Below are 14,761 nucleotides of genomic sequence, written 5' to 3'. Positions count from 1 at the left end.
TAAGATATTGTATGCCTGTTCTGCTCAGAAAATACCAGGTCAAAACCAATATAAACTAAGAACTAGGGACCTGTTGTGAGTCTGCATTAACATAAAAAAAAGCATGCTGGTGAGATGTTAAGGTGGTAGGATTGGACAAAAGGCACATGGCCTGATCATGACAAGGAAGTTGGCCCCAACATTGCGATGTCCAGTTTGTTCAAGAGGTGCAGCTGGGAAGCACAAGAAGATTACAAATTCTGTTACAGAGAAACTCTTAGTCTATTACTCTACCAATTCCTGCAAGAGATCATACTGACTAAGGAGACTGATTAGCTTAATAAGATGAAGAGCCACCTGGATAGATAGGCATATTGGGTCCCTAGACTCCTAGCAAAATAAGCTGATATCCATCCAGGTTGTATTGCTATTATTTTGTCACATTCATTTTGATTTGCTCCTATTTTAGGCACATTTAGGATCCTTAAATTAATTAATGAATATATGAATAAATCTATAAACATTCTCTACTGCTTGTTTCTGTATTCTATCCTGTTAAATGGGGTCATCGTTATAAAAGAAAGGGGAAAGTATTTAACCACAGTAGCAGTCAACCTTGACAGCAACTATGAGAGTTGATACAGATTGCAGCTCTATCTTTGTGACAGGCTATAAGGGCTAGTTTGGTGATTTGCAACACTCTGTTTGGGTTTTTGAAATAAAGATTCTGAAAGTGAGAAAAGGGTCACCATAGGACCATTTCATGATAAAACATTCAAAAACCAGAGTAAAAGTCAATAAAGGAGCTACATATATGGGAGGTGCTGATACTGGTAAAAGATATTGGTTGGCAATGCAGACAGCTTTCTACTCCACATTGGCATTAACAGAAGGTTTTCAGAATTTCATGTCACTTGGCAACATCCAGGCAACACCATGACCCAAGTAGATATTAATACCTGACCTATTACCATTAGTAAACAATTTACACAAAGGAAACATCACATTACCCATTTAGGACTCTTAGACATGTATAAAGGCATAATATCATTGCATCATTTGTACAGTTCTTATATAAATATAACCCCCACAAAGCCTCTTCTTCCAATAAATTTAAAATACACAATTTTACAATGGTATAATTCTTTTATAGAGACAGCACTGCAAAATAATCTGACTAAAATGGGTAATGTCAATACCTCAGCAACAACTGAAAGACAATGATGAGAAAAAGACATGCAAATTACATCAATGGACAATAAGTGTAAAGCAACACTATTTAAAGTTCAGTCTTTTTCACTTTGTGCTAGCCATGGCCTAATAAAATTTAAAAATGTTGTTCAAATTAATCTATCAAAGATAAGACCCAAAATGCATTCAAAATAACAACCAACTTATGAGAAATGAAGTAAGTGCTGGTTTCCCTCAGAGATATACTCTACTTATGTCACAGACACCAAACTTTCCTTTTTTGAGTGTCTCAACAGATTTGCATCTACCTATGGCTTTCCTTGAGGTTTTGCCCAACTGCAACTCAATTATTCAAATCTTTCTATTATATAAAAAAAGCCTGGGACAAGACGTGACTTTTTCAGAGAGATACTTTCAAGTTCCGCGAGACGAGAGTTTGTGCCAAGAGATTTAACCACACCCAGGGCCAGATATAAAAGACAAAGAGTAGATGACAGAGTAGAATGTCGTAAAGATGTTCAAAAACATTGGCACGATATACATGCAGAGCATGTTAAAGATACTGCAAGTACAAAATTATGAAAGTCTCAAAAAAAATGATACTAAAGATCGCATTATCGCAAACAAACAGAAATTATTACTTGTTGAAATAATGTAACAGCGAAAAGCGATCGAATATATTGTTCAAATTTAAACTTTAAGTCGGAGACTTGTAGATTGTCTAATTCGTGTTGCCATCAGGGAAAAGTAGTGTTTCTTCCCAATGAAAAAGTGTTTCCGCGAGAATTAAAAGACTTGCCGATTGGTGAAGGAGAAATCCACATACGTGAGCGGCAGAGGAGCGAAGTGGCCAGCGTGTAGCGCAGGTCGGAGAGTTGGCAAGCTAAGTGAGCAGGGGGCAAAGCCCCCTAGTGATAAATAAATAAATCACAATGACTACAGGGTATTCAATTTTGTTCAGTTGAAACATCCTTATAAGAAAAAATAAAACAGTTAAAGAGGGATTATTAAGCTAAAACATTGCAGACCCCATTAATACTACTCCATACTACCTACAGAGATGGTATCTACCAGATCTACCAGATGCAAAGGACTCTCCATTTTCCTTTTCCATCTGCTTATTGTCAAGAAAAAGGGTGTGGACTCATTGGAGAAGAAAAATAGTAATTGGTTACAAATGAGTATAACATTCTTCCAAAATTCAATAAAGAGAAGGTATACTACATAAGGAAATGAAAATAAATAAATAAATAAAATAACACAAACGGTCACACACGTCGCACATAAGTCCCTGATTAATGTCTAAATCATTAAACAAATATCCAAAACTAATTCAATAAATAATTCTTTATTGTAAGTAGGTCCTTATACAATGAGTACTATCATAAATACCTTTACAGTGCAATCAAAAAGATTACAGTCCACATACCATGGGAACATGCATCCAGTTACAGAAACAGAAACATATATAGAAAGTCCACTTATTGTTGCGTGACAGGGTGACGCCGCAATCTCAAAGCTTCAGTTCCCAACACAACCACTGTCTAGCTGCACATTCTTCTAAGGGTTGTGAAGATTTACTTTCTGTACTACAAAGACATGCAATTTTGGTTGACTAGGAAGTCCACATTGTTGATTTGCGTAGGTGTGTGCATGAGGGTGCCAGACTCTCTGGGGATGGTCCCTGCCTTGCACCCACTGCCATGAAATAGGCTCCAAATCTTTTTAACCCTTCACTAGAATATAAAGTCTCAGGAAATGGATAGATCACTGCTTAACCAACCCAGATTTCTATGATTTCTATCAGCCAAAACAGATTTCTATCACATCATTCATCATGTTTTACTTTAACATGGCCTTTTTATAACTTCATTTTAATCTTAATTTAACTTAATCCTGATACTCTATATGTTCAATTTCCTCAAAATAACTATTCATGGTGGCTCTAAAATCGGTACTGACCCCTACTCTCTTTTCTGTTTCTTTTTCCGGTTTCTTTGTGGTGGTGGCCTGCGCCACCACCACCTACTCAAAGCTTCATGATGCTCCAACAATGATGGATGGATTAAAAGGCAGAACTCTATGTGACCATCTTCATCAAGCCCTTCCGTGAGAATCCTAAATCCAAAGAGGACTGTTTCATTTATGTTAGGTAGAATGCCCAGAGGGGACTGGGCAGTCTAATGGTCTGGAATCCCTACAGATTTTATTTTTCTCCAGCCGTCCTGGAGTTTTTGTTTTTTCTGTCCCCCCTGGCCATTGAACCTTACTCTTATTCGATGTTAATGTTGATTTATTTTGTTTTAGAATTGTGTCTTTCATTTTTCTATTCTTTAATATGTAAAGCACTTTGAGCTACTGTTTGTATGAAAATGTGCTATATAAATAAATGTTGTTGTTGTTGTTGATGTTTCACTACTGATGGCTAGTGATACAAAGATACAAATAGTCTATACATTTTTGTGCTGGGAAACAGTAGGTAAAAAAGAACTTAACATCATAATGTGATCCTTAATCCTCTATTTAGAACAGACTATTATAAAATTCATATAGATGACTTGGGCAAGCAATGTTAATAAAATCTTACAAGAAAAAGGTAATATTTTGAATTTAGCAAATGACTATTAAATCATGGTAATGTCTGATAAGGCTCAGTATTCTTGTGTTTAAATGCTCCTTAAGACTTTTAATTTAGTGGGGGGGCTTTCTTTTCAAGAAACTTGCATGTTATTATTCTGATGGAAAGAAATTAATATGGCACTTAAAACAGGCAGGTGCAGAACTGGCTGCCAGACATCTGCACATGATTTAGGCCCAGAACTATTTGCCTTTATTCCTGATGCAGCCTGATTACTGAAAGCATAATTTCAAAAGAAATAAATAATTGTATCACCTTCAAACCCCTTCCAACCATAAGGGATCCCTGCTGTTTAGATGAGGCATTCACCACTAATATAATATTTAAAAAACACGCATGCAAGGTTGAAGATTTATGATCCCAACATGCTCAGTCCATGAGGTATGCATTAGTACTGTGGAATCTGGAAGCAAATAGTGATTTCATCTTACTAACATAAAACTGTTTGTAATTAGTGACTACTGACTAAAGATGAAGTGCAAAAATGTAGACCATTATTGCTTGAAGTTAGATAACTAGCTGAGGCTATAGTACAAAAAAAGGACATAATGTTCAAAATGTTTTAAGGGAGCCTTTATCGACTGAAAAAAGCTCTTTGGGTTTACTATGTGAATGTTTATTGGTCAAATTTGGAAAAAGAGACAGACATACCATGCTAGGCTGTGTTCCCCATCAAAAATTTTTCCCATTCTTCAAGATGTCATCCTTTGTATTGTTTTTTAGAATACAGTATAGCACAATGAAACCACAATTGTTTGTTAACAGAAATGATTACAGTTTTAAAATATCACATACGAGCACTTTCCAGCAGTCCGTTTCAATGCAGATTCTTTCTCCTAACTCAGTTTTACAAACTTTTCACAGGTTGTGAAATGGAGATTTGTGAATGCTGGTATTTACTTACTTACAACCTAATTCAAGTATGATTTGTACTGTCCGAGATGTATATTGATCTTGCAGTAATTTTCTGATGTTCAACAGTAAGAAAGGAAGTCAATTATTCTCTGAGGTATGTTGAGTCGCGACACCACTTCTAGTGCCTGTATTCCAAGAAAATTTCTCAGATTGACTCTGCACAGCTGCTGCAGACTTAAAGGGGTGCCTAGAAGCAGGGGAGCATAGGAAGTTAACAAATGACTGCAAACAATTATTGGGAAATGCTGTGCAAAATAGAGCATAACCTTCAATTTACATCTAGTACTTACAAACAGGCCATAATTCATTGCAGAAAAGTCTCAGACTAACATTTAAGCATATATAAACATGTTAGAATATGAACACATATAAGGTAATACTTTCTTACCACACAGGGATGCACTTTAATAAAAGAGAATAAAAACAGTATTCTGCCCTGCTTTAAATGCTAAATTCACAAAAATAATTTTTACAGCATGACACGTATAACTTGGATTTTTATCTACTTGGTAAGCAAAACTATAAAACAAAAATAACTATTATCTACAGTTAAAGCACTAGTTATAGCTTGATATTCAATTTACTACATATTTAATTAATTATTTCAACCAAAAAACTTTCAGAAAATGTCTGGATTAATAAAGTTAATTTAATCTAATGTAATCAAAAAATAAAAAAGGTTGGTGCACTTAAAAGCAGGCTACACATACACAGTACTGATTTGTGGTGTTCCTTCTGAATTTAGAACAAATCGTTAATAGCAAGAAGACATTCAGGGGACCAACTTAACTTTTTCTCATCCTCAAAAAGAGAAGCTGGGATAATCCAGCAGAGCTACGTCAATCCCTCTGCCTAGGTGAGTAAGTGGGCCACTGACTTCTATTAAAATTGTGAAGGTATTACATTACACAAAATGACAGGATCTCTCTCTCAACCTCATTTCTAAGAACAATCCAGAAGAACCCGCAAATGACACTGTCAATAATCTACCTTTCCCATCTTCCTTTCATGTTTTCCCATAGAGAGACTAGCCACAAACCAAGGCCCACCTATATGCAGAAATATTTCGGACAAAATTAAATAAATAAATAAATAAATAAATAAATGCGTAAATAAATATGAGCATAAAATGTGAGCATAAATAAATAAATGTGTCATGAAATGAGAGCCTAAATAAATAAATATGTCATGAAATGAAAGCATGAATAAATAAATGTGTCACGAAATGTTTTTTGTTGCTTATTTATTTATTTCATTTTGTCCGTAACATTCCTGCAAACCGTCATTAAATACGACTTGAAATAAAACTGTCACTTTCACTCGTCAAAGTTGAGAGGGTGGGCTCTAACACGCCCTCTAGTTACTGACTGGTGAATCGATAGCACAAGAATTAATTAGAAAAACGCTTGCAGGATTCAAGCTTGGGCCCATTGGATTACAGAGATGGCTTCTCTACCACTGTATCAAGTAAGTTTTCCTTTAACTCAACTGAGCAAGAAGTCACTTACTGACTTGGAGGCCCTAGGTTTATAGCCAGGCTAACCATGTTAAGACATAAATGAGTCAAGACCCTGAATGATTTTTTGGTAATCTGTTATCATGCTTCATCTATTATGGAATTGGCAGTAACACATCAGTAGCCATCATGTCTTACCCTACTCATACTAGCATGAACACTCACTCAACACTTTTTCCACAATAAGGACAATTTTCAATTTAACATTTTTTTCCCTGCATCAATGGTTATACATTCCCAATGCACAAACTATGACTTAATGGCACTTGCACTTTAATGTGTTACACATAAAGCATATTACCCATCACTTTGATATATTTAAGTTGAAAAATGAAAAAATTGAAAGAATTCTAAAAGTCAAGATAAATCAATAACAAAGATGAATTTAATAAAGAAAATGCACTCGCTGGGACAGTACTTTCAAAAAAATAAATCATATTTCAAAATGTGTAGTAGAAAAAAAAAAATTTCATTATAATGGGACATACATTATTATCATTATAAAAACCACAGATTATCATAGTTAAATAAGGGCAACATTACCACTAAGATTTGTCTACATTATAAAATAAACAGACTAATGTATGCCTCCTTGTGGCCAAACTTTTAAACAAAACATCATTTAATGTCTTTTGTTACTTCAAGAAACACAAAATTACCTACTTTCATAAAACTGTAGACAGAGTGAAGCTGGAGTACCCGATCTGGTGTAGTCAACTGGCTTTTTCCCTTGATTATCCCGGGCATAGACATTCCCACCAAACTGAACTAGCAATTCTATTAAATCCACGTTCTTTACTTTTGCAGCATGATGGAGTGCTGTTTCATGCAACTTTGCTGCATTTACTTTTGCACCTTGCATGGAATGGAAAAAAATGAAAGATTAAAATTGGTAAATTAATAGGTTGTATAATAAATGTGGCTTTTACAATATTATATATATATACTGTATTAAAACAAATATTTGCCTGGTTCTATCATTAGGTAACACTTTAGTGTAGGTACTGCAAAAATGCAGCCCTTACTCATTTACGATTATGTAAAAAGACACTTCTTCGTGTCTTCTTCTTCTACTTAGAAAGTATCAGCAAAGTCTTTGTGTCTGTAATGTGACCTAATAATAAAATTCACCTTGGTTTGGTCTGAGGTGGCTTAACTGAGACACATTTCTATTGATATTACATATTTAGTATAAGACCTTTGAATCCTTCACATTAACAAGTAATTTTACTACAATGTCTATATGCCACACTGCATAGACAGGAATCACCCATCTACTAATGTTTTATAAGTGTTATGAATATCAAAAGAAGCCTTTGTTAAGATCTGGTTACATAAGAGTAAATGAGTAACAGATTAATTTTTTCAGTACCTAAACTAATGTGTTATTTATTAATAACTAGCAAAATACCCATGGTTCGCAGCAGAGAAGTAGTGTGTTAAAGAAGTAATGAAAAAGAAAAGGAAACATTTTAATATTAACGTAACATGATTGACAATGTAATTGTGTTGTCATTGTCATGAGTGTTGCTGGCATATATATATATATATATATATATATATATATATATATATATATATACACATATACAAATATATATATATACACATATACAAATACAAATATATATATATACAAATACAAATACAAATATATATATATATATATATATATATATATATATATATATATATATATATATATATATATATATATATATACACATACACACACATATATATACATACATACATACAAACCGGATTCCAAAAAAGTTGGGACACTAAACAAATTGTAAATAAAAACTGAATGCAATGATGTGGAGATGGCAAACATCAATATTTTATTTGTAATAGAACGTAGATGACAGATCAAACGTGTAATCCAAGTAAATGTATCATTTTAAAGGAAAAATATGTTGATTCAAAATTTCACGGTGTCAACAAATCCCAAAAAAGTTGGGACAAGTAGCAATAAGAGGCTGGAAAAAGTAAATTTGAGCATAACGAAGGGCTGGAAGACCAATTAACACTAATTAGGTCAATTGGCAATATGATTGGGTATAAAAAGAGCTTCTCAGAGTGGCAGTGTCTCTCAAAAGCCAAGATGGGTAGAGGATCACCAGTTCCCACAATGTTGCGCAGAAAGATAGTGGAGCAATATCAGAAAGGTGTTACCCAGCGAAAAATTGCAAAGACTTTGCATCTATCATCATCAACTGTGCATAACATCATCTGAAGATCCGTAAAACCATACTGGATGCCCGAGATCTCCGGGCCCTTAAACGACACTGCACCACAAACAGGAATGCTACTGTAAAGGAAATCACAGAATGGGCTCAGGAATACTTCCAGAAACCATTGTCAGTGAACACAATCCACCGTGCCATCCGCCGTTGCCAGCTGAAACTCTACAGTACAAAGAAGAAGCCATTTCTAAGCAAGATCCACAAGCTCAGGCGTTTTCACTGGGCCAGGGATCATTTAAAAGTGTGTGGCAAAATGGAAGACTTCTGTGGTCAGACGAGTCACGATTCAAAGTTCTTTTTGGAAATCTGGGACGCCATGTCATCCGGACCAAAGAGGACAAGGACAACCCAAGTTGTTATCAACGCTCAGTTCAGAAGCCTGCATCTCTGATGGTATGGGGTTGCATGAGTGCGTGTGGCATGGGCAGCTTGCATGTCTGGAAAGGCACCATCAATGCAGAAAAATATATTCAGGTTCTAGAACAACATATGCTCCCATCCAGACGTCATCTCTTTCAGGGAAGACCCTGCATTTTTCAACAAGATAATGCCAGACCACATTCTGCATCAATCACAACATCATGGCTGCGTAGGAGAAGGATCCAGGTACTGAAATGGCCAGTCTGCAGTCCAGATCTTTCACCTATAGAGAACATTTGGTGCATCATAAAGAGGAAGGTGTGACAAAGAAGGCCCAAGACTATTGAACAGTTAGATGCCTGTATTAGACAAGAATGGGAGAGCATTCCTATTTCTAAACTTGAGAAACTGGTCTCCTTGGTCCCCAGACGTCTGTTGAGTGTTGTAAGAAGAAGGGGAGATGCCACACAGTGGTGAAAATGGCCTTGTCCCAACTTTTTTGGGATTTGTTGACACCATGAAATTCTGAATCAACATATTTTTCTCTTAAAATGATACATTTTCTCAGTTTAAACTTTTGTTCCATGATTTATGTTCTATTCTGAATAAAATATTAGAAGTTGGCACCTCCACATCATTGCATTCAGTTTTTATTCACGATTTGTATAGTGTCCCAACTTTTTGGAATCCGGTTTGTACATACATATATATATATATATATATATAAATATATATATACACACATATACATATACAGTATATAAATATATATATATATATGTACATATACACACACACACATATATACATAAATACTGTATATACACATATATATACAAATCTACATATATATACTGTATATCTACATATATATATTAGGGGTGGGACTCGATTAAAAAATGTATCTAATTAATTAGAGGCTGTGTAATAATTAATCTTGATTAATCGTATGTAATCACATGAAATGAAAATTTGCCCCAAATCGCAAATGTTTTTTTTTAATTTAAAAGGGTTTTAGTGGGCGACAGAATCAAATAATAGACATGGACATGAATATTGTAAACTCAAGCTCTTTTAATTTCTGAAAAAAAAAATGCTTTTAAACTGCATTTCAAATCAAAACAGAAACAAAAATATCATCCCTGGCTAAAATTGGGCAGGCTTAAAAATAAAGTGGTATTTTAAGTACTTTAAATACATTTTCAGAATGGTATTGTCTTTAAATAATAATAACAAAAATTTCAACATAAAGTGCAGTTTTTCTTCTTAAAAAAATAAGGCAGAAACATAAAAGATAATTTGACCAGCTTCACCTTTAAACTCTGAGTAACCTTAGCCAAAATTATTTTGTACATTAGGCTAAAACAGTGTGATTATTGAACATTTTGTAATTAGATGTAATTAGAATTACTAACGGTCACGGAAGTCCAATGATCCCCAGTAAGAGCCACAAAGTCCGCTTTCTGTAATGCATCTAATTTTGCTTGCTTTTCAGTGTGCACAAAACCATGCTTTTATTAAGGCTTCCGTCGGGTAGTCTTTTGAAATGAAATTTTCCTCCGATCAGTCGTAGGAACGCACTTTATTCCGACTCCAACATTTTTGTAGCTCTGATGTGTGCATCAGTGTAATCGATGTACCAGGAAATCATGCATTGACAAAAGTTCCTCTTTGCTTGGAATTGAAAGTGTGATTAAATGCATTATTTTTTTTTAACGCGTTATCAAAGTTTCTCAGCTGTGCTTGTGCTAAGAAAAGGAAACATTTTAAAAATAACGTAACATGATTGTGAATGTAATAGTTTTGTGACCGTTATGAGTGTTGCTGTCATCAAGGATTTGATTATAATTTCTTTCAATCAGGTTCGTATTTGGACAGTTTGCACAAAACCACACTTTAATCAAGGCTTGCGTCGGGTAGTCTTTTGAAATGAAATTTGCCTCCGATCAGTCTTAGGAACGCGCTTTGTATCCATTATTCATAAAGCTTCAATTGGTGATCTGTCTTTCTGCGTTACCGCATATTTTTCATCGCCTCAAACCAAGGGGATGCGAGGGTAAAATGAATCGGGAAGCACGCGTACATACTCAGTGCACCCCCTATATAATATATATATACCCGCGCTTCACAGCGGAGAAGTAGTGTGTTAAAGAAATTATGAAAAAGAAAAGGGAACATTTTAAAAATAACGTAACATGACTGGCAATATACAGTAATTGTTTTGTGAGTGTTATGACTGTTGCTGTCATCAAGGATTTGATTATCATTATTTGTTTCAATCAGGTTCGTATTTGTAGGATGTGTTGTGTTCAAGTTACATTCTGTGTTTGTCAATCGTTGTAAAGATAACAGGTTTCATTCATCGATTTGTTTCTTACTGCATCAATAAACAGCTCGTCTTCCTCTTTATCTGAGACGTGACACACTGCGTGCACAGGTTTTTTTTTTTACACTGTCTTCCTTTAGCGGGACATTGACTTTTTCCACCCCACGGCTGTATTTAATGTTAGCTAAGACCCGGCACTTAAAAGTTTCTCTCGCAGTTTCGCTGAGTTTGTGCCAAACACCACCCTGACCATCTCCATCTTCCTCATAATAAGCACAGTCCTTCACCCGTGAATATTTAGCGGCAGTGTTTCTATTGGATTGCCGCTGACGGATGGCCTTATATGGGCAGGCACTAAGTTACGCCTCCCACGGGCATCGAGCAGAAGTCTATTATAGTATATGGACGAAAAAGTAGGTTCCAGTTATGACCATTATGCGTAGAATTTCGAAATGAAACCTGCCCAACTTTTGTAAGTAAGCTGTAAGGAATGAGTCTGCCAAATTTCAGCCTTCTACCTACACGGGAAGTTGGAGAATTAGTGATGAGTCAGTGAGTCAGTCAGTGAGTGAGTCAGTGAGGGCTTTGCCTTTTATTAGTATAGATTGAAACTAAAGGATGATTTCAATAAAAATATCTTTAACAGACAGACAAAACTGGACAGAGAAATACTATTTTTTCGCTAATTGTGCCTATGTTCAAAATTATTAAAAGGATAGGTCAAAGATATCAAGGAACATGTAGATGTGTACTTAAACTTATGACAAGATGCAAATCAGTATCTTAACTCACAGAAATAATTTTCTTGTTAGATTGTTGGAGGACATGACTGAGCAAAAAAGATTATTTGAGACACTAAAATATCTTAGGAGAAATAATTCATTTAAGTTACAGAATTTATCATTTACAGTTATCATACTGTCATTTACAACAACCAATCAGTAAGTGCTCGTCTGCCGTATTGCTGTTTGCACTAGCAATAAATTTCACCATTTAAAAACTCCATCTTTTAAAGTGTTCAAGTGGTTAAGTCAGTTTTACTGTTAATTATTAACATTTATTTTTATATAAATTCTGTGAACTAAGGCTCTCTAATGGGTGGTTTATATGTTTGCAGTGGCACAGTTGTAAAGTCATTTCATGATCAGGGTTATTGTTGTTTCTTCCTTATTAAAATAATGAAAAGGTATTTGGGTGTCATCTTTGCACTTCCCACTTGGTACATATTTACATAAATTTTGAAAGTAATGTAAAAATAAAATAATTAGTAACCTGATTATTAATCCTGTTACAATTTGATAGAAGTAATTAGTAATTTGTAGTGGATTACTTTATTTGGGTAACTCTGACAGTTAGTGATGAAAGTGGGTAGGAACATGTCACAGCGGAGCTAGGTAAGTAAAGTGAATTAATGACTGCTTCACCATGATTGACACACATTACATTCATAAAACAACAGAAGCACAATTGCCCGTTATTAAGGACTATGACACTCCATAGTAATTCATAAGAAAACAGATTTCCACTACCATAACTGCATACAATAGTTATTAAACAACAGCACTTTCACAATACCATTTAATAATACTTTATTGTACAATAGCATATATTATATATACTATATTTATATATATGTGTGTGTGTGTATATCTATATATATATATGTATATATATATATATATATATATATATATATATATATACACACACACATATATATAAGTATATACAGTATATATATAATCCTAAGCCTAAAAGTGCAAAGTGTGATGTTTTTATGTCATGTTTTTTGACATGCTTTAAATTGGGCTCATTTTAAAACCTATATCTATACTAATAAAAGGCAAAGCCCTCACTCACTCACTCACTCACTCACTCATCACTAATTCTCCAACTTCCCGTGTAGGTAGAAGGCTGAAATTTGGCAGGCTCATTCCTTACAGCTTACTTACAAAAGTTGGGCAGGTTTCATTTCGAAATTCTATGCCTAATGGTCATAACTGGAAGGTATTTTTCTCCATTAACTGTAATGGAGTTGAGCTGCAATGACGTGGGGGGGCGGAGTTTCGTGTGACATCATCACGCCTCCACGTAATCACGTTAACTGACTGTCAACGCAGTGCGTAGAAAACCAGGAAGACCTCCAAAAAGCGCTTAAGAAAACATGCATTATATAATTGAGAAGGCAGCGAAACAATAAGAAGCGAGCGAGTGACATATACTACCATATTCATGAGTGCTGCTACCTCGAAAGAAAGCAAGGTGTAAACCTAAACTTTAAATTAAGTTCATAGACAGGCTACCGCTGGTGTTTCACATGCCCACAGGTAATGCGGGATACAAGTTTAATGAGAGGACGCAGGATATAAACGGAGTTTTGATCACTTTGTAACTAAGTTAAAATTGTAGGTGAAGGGGTGTGCTTATGCAAATTCCGAGACTGTGTTTGTGGGGATTGACAGTTAAGGCGGGTGGGGAGTCACGTCATCATCTCCCCGCCCATTCATCCCATTTCACTCTGAGCTGAGCTCTGCAGCTAATGCCGTCTTCCGAAGCAACTTCGTCAGACTGCCACCAAATACTCACAGAAAAATCCACAAGTTAATACACACGCTCTCTAGAGTTTCTCCACACTGAATCCTCCAGGCACTACTTACAAAAGGTTACATTGACAATCGTGTTACGTTATTTTTAAAATCTTTCCTTTTCTTAGCACAAGCACAGCTGAGAAGCTTCGATGCATGTGCTCCATAACGCTTAAAAATAATGCATTTAATCACACTTTGCATTACAAGCAAAGGGAGCTTTTGTCAATGCATGATTTCCTGGTACACCGATTACATTGATCAGCGCATCCCGATTCATTTTACCCTCGCACCACCTTAGTTTGAGAAGAAGTATGAAAAATATGAGGTTAACACAGAAAAACAGATCACCAATTCAAGCTTTATGAATAATCGATTCGCCATCAATAATTGTTTTGGTAAAGCCATCCTCCTTCCATTTTATAATTTTTCCGCCATTAGCCATGATTAAATGAACGGTAAATAAAGTAAGAGCAAAGCGAGGTGACTTATTTAGGCAGGCATATATATGACAGCAACACTCATGACAATGTCAATCATGTTACGTTATTATTAAAATGTTTCCTTTTCTTTTCATTACTTCTTTAACACACTACTTCTCCGCTTGGCGGGTATTTTGCTATATATATAATATATGAATTACCTCCAAAGAGACTTTTGATATCATGAACGTGTGTACAAAAGGGGTCTCCTGCCCAGCAAAGAAGAGCAGCCAGCGCGCATAGCTGTGCCGCCTTTGAGACGCTGACTGCGCTTCTGCTTTAAGTCAAAGTGAGCACTTTTAATTTTTTTCATCCTCCCCCTGCGCTATAGCCCAGACAAGTGCAAACACAGGACCCCTTTTCTACACCACGGCAAAATAATATTAAGGCGATTCACACTTTCTTTTGCACGTATCGATTATGAGGTCCTAAACTCGGATTATGAATTCACGCACACGAGTGAGGACTGACAGTGCCATCACAGCCGATTAATGGCGGGACGTCTCACCAGTCTACACAA

General features: G+C 35.4%; 1 protein-coding gene across 1 annotated transcript in view; it reads right to left on the bottom strand.

Moving 5' to 3' along the window:
• Window positions 1-3,766: 3,766 nt before the first annotated feature.
• LOC120534086 (ankyrin repeat and SOCS box protein 13-like) overlaps window positions 3,767-14,761 on the bottom strand; it is a 51,684-nt gene continuing 40,689 nt past the window's right edge. The window contains exons 5-6 of the mRNA XM_039761348.1: window positions 6,903-7,094; window positions 3,767-4,910 (exon numbers count right to left, since the gene is read on the bottom strand). Coding sequence (XP_039617282.1) covers window positions 4,783-4,910; window positions 6,903-7,094 — 320 coding nt within the window. The 3' untranslated portion in view covers window positions 3,767-4,782. The remainder of the gene's footprint in view (window positions 4,911-6,902; window positions 7,095-14,761) is intronic.

The sequence above is a fragment of the Polypterus senegalus genome, chromosome 8 (assembly GCF_016835505.1).
Source record: "Polypterus senegalus isolate Bchr_013 chromosome 8, ASM1683550v1, whole genome shotgun sequence".
NCBI lineage: Eukaryota > Metazoa > Chordata > Cladistia > Polypteriformes > Polypteridae > Polypterus > Polypterus senegalus.
Note: the sequence above shows the minus strand (reverse complement) of the source record. Positions and strands in the feature narration are given on the sequence as shown.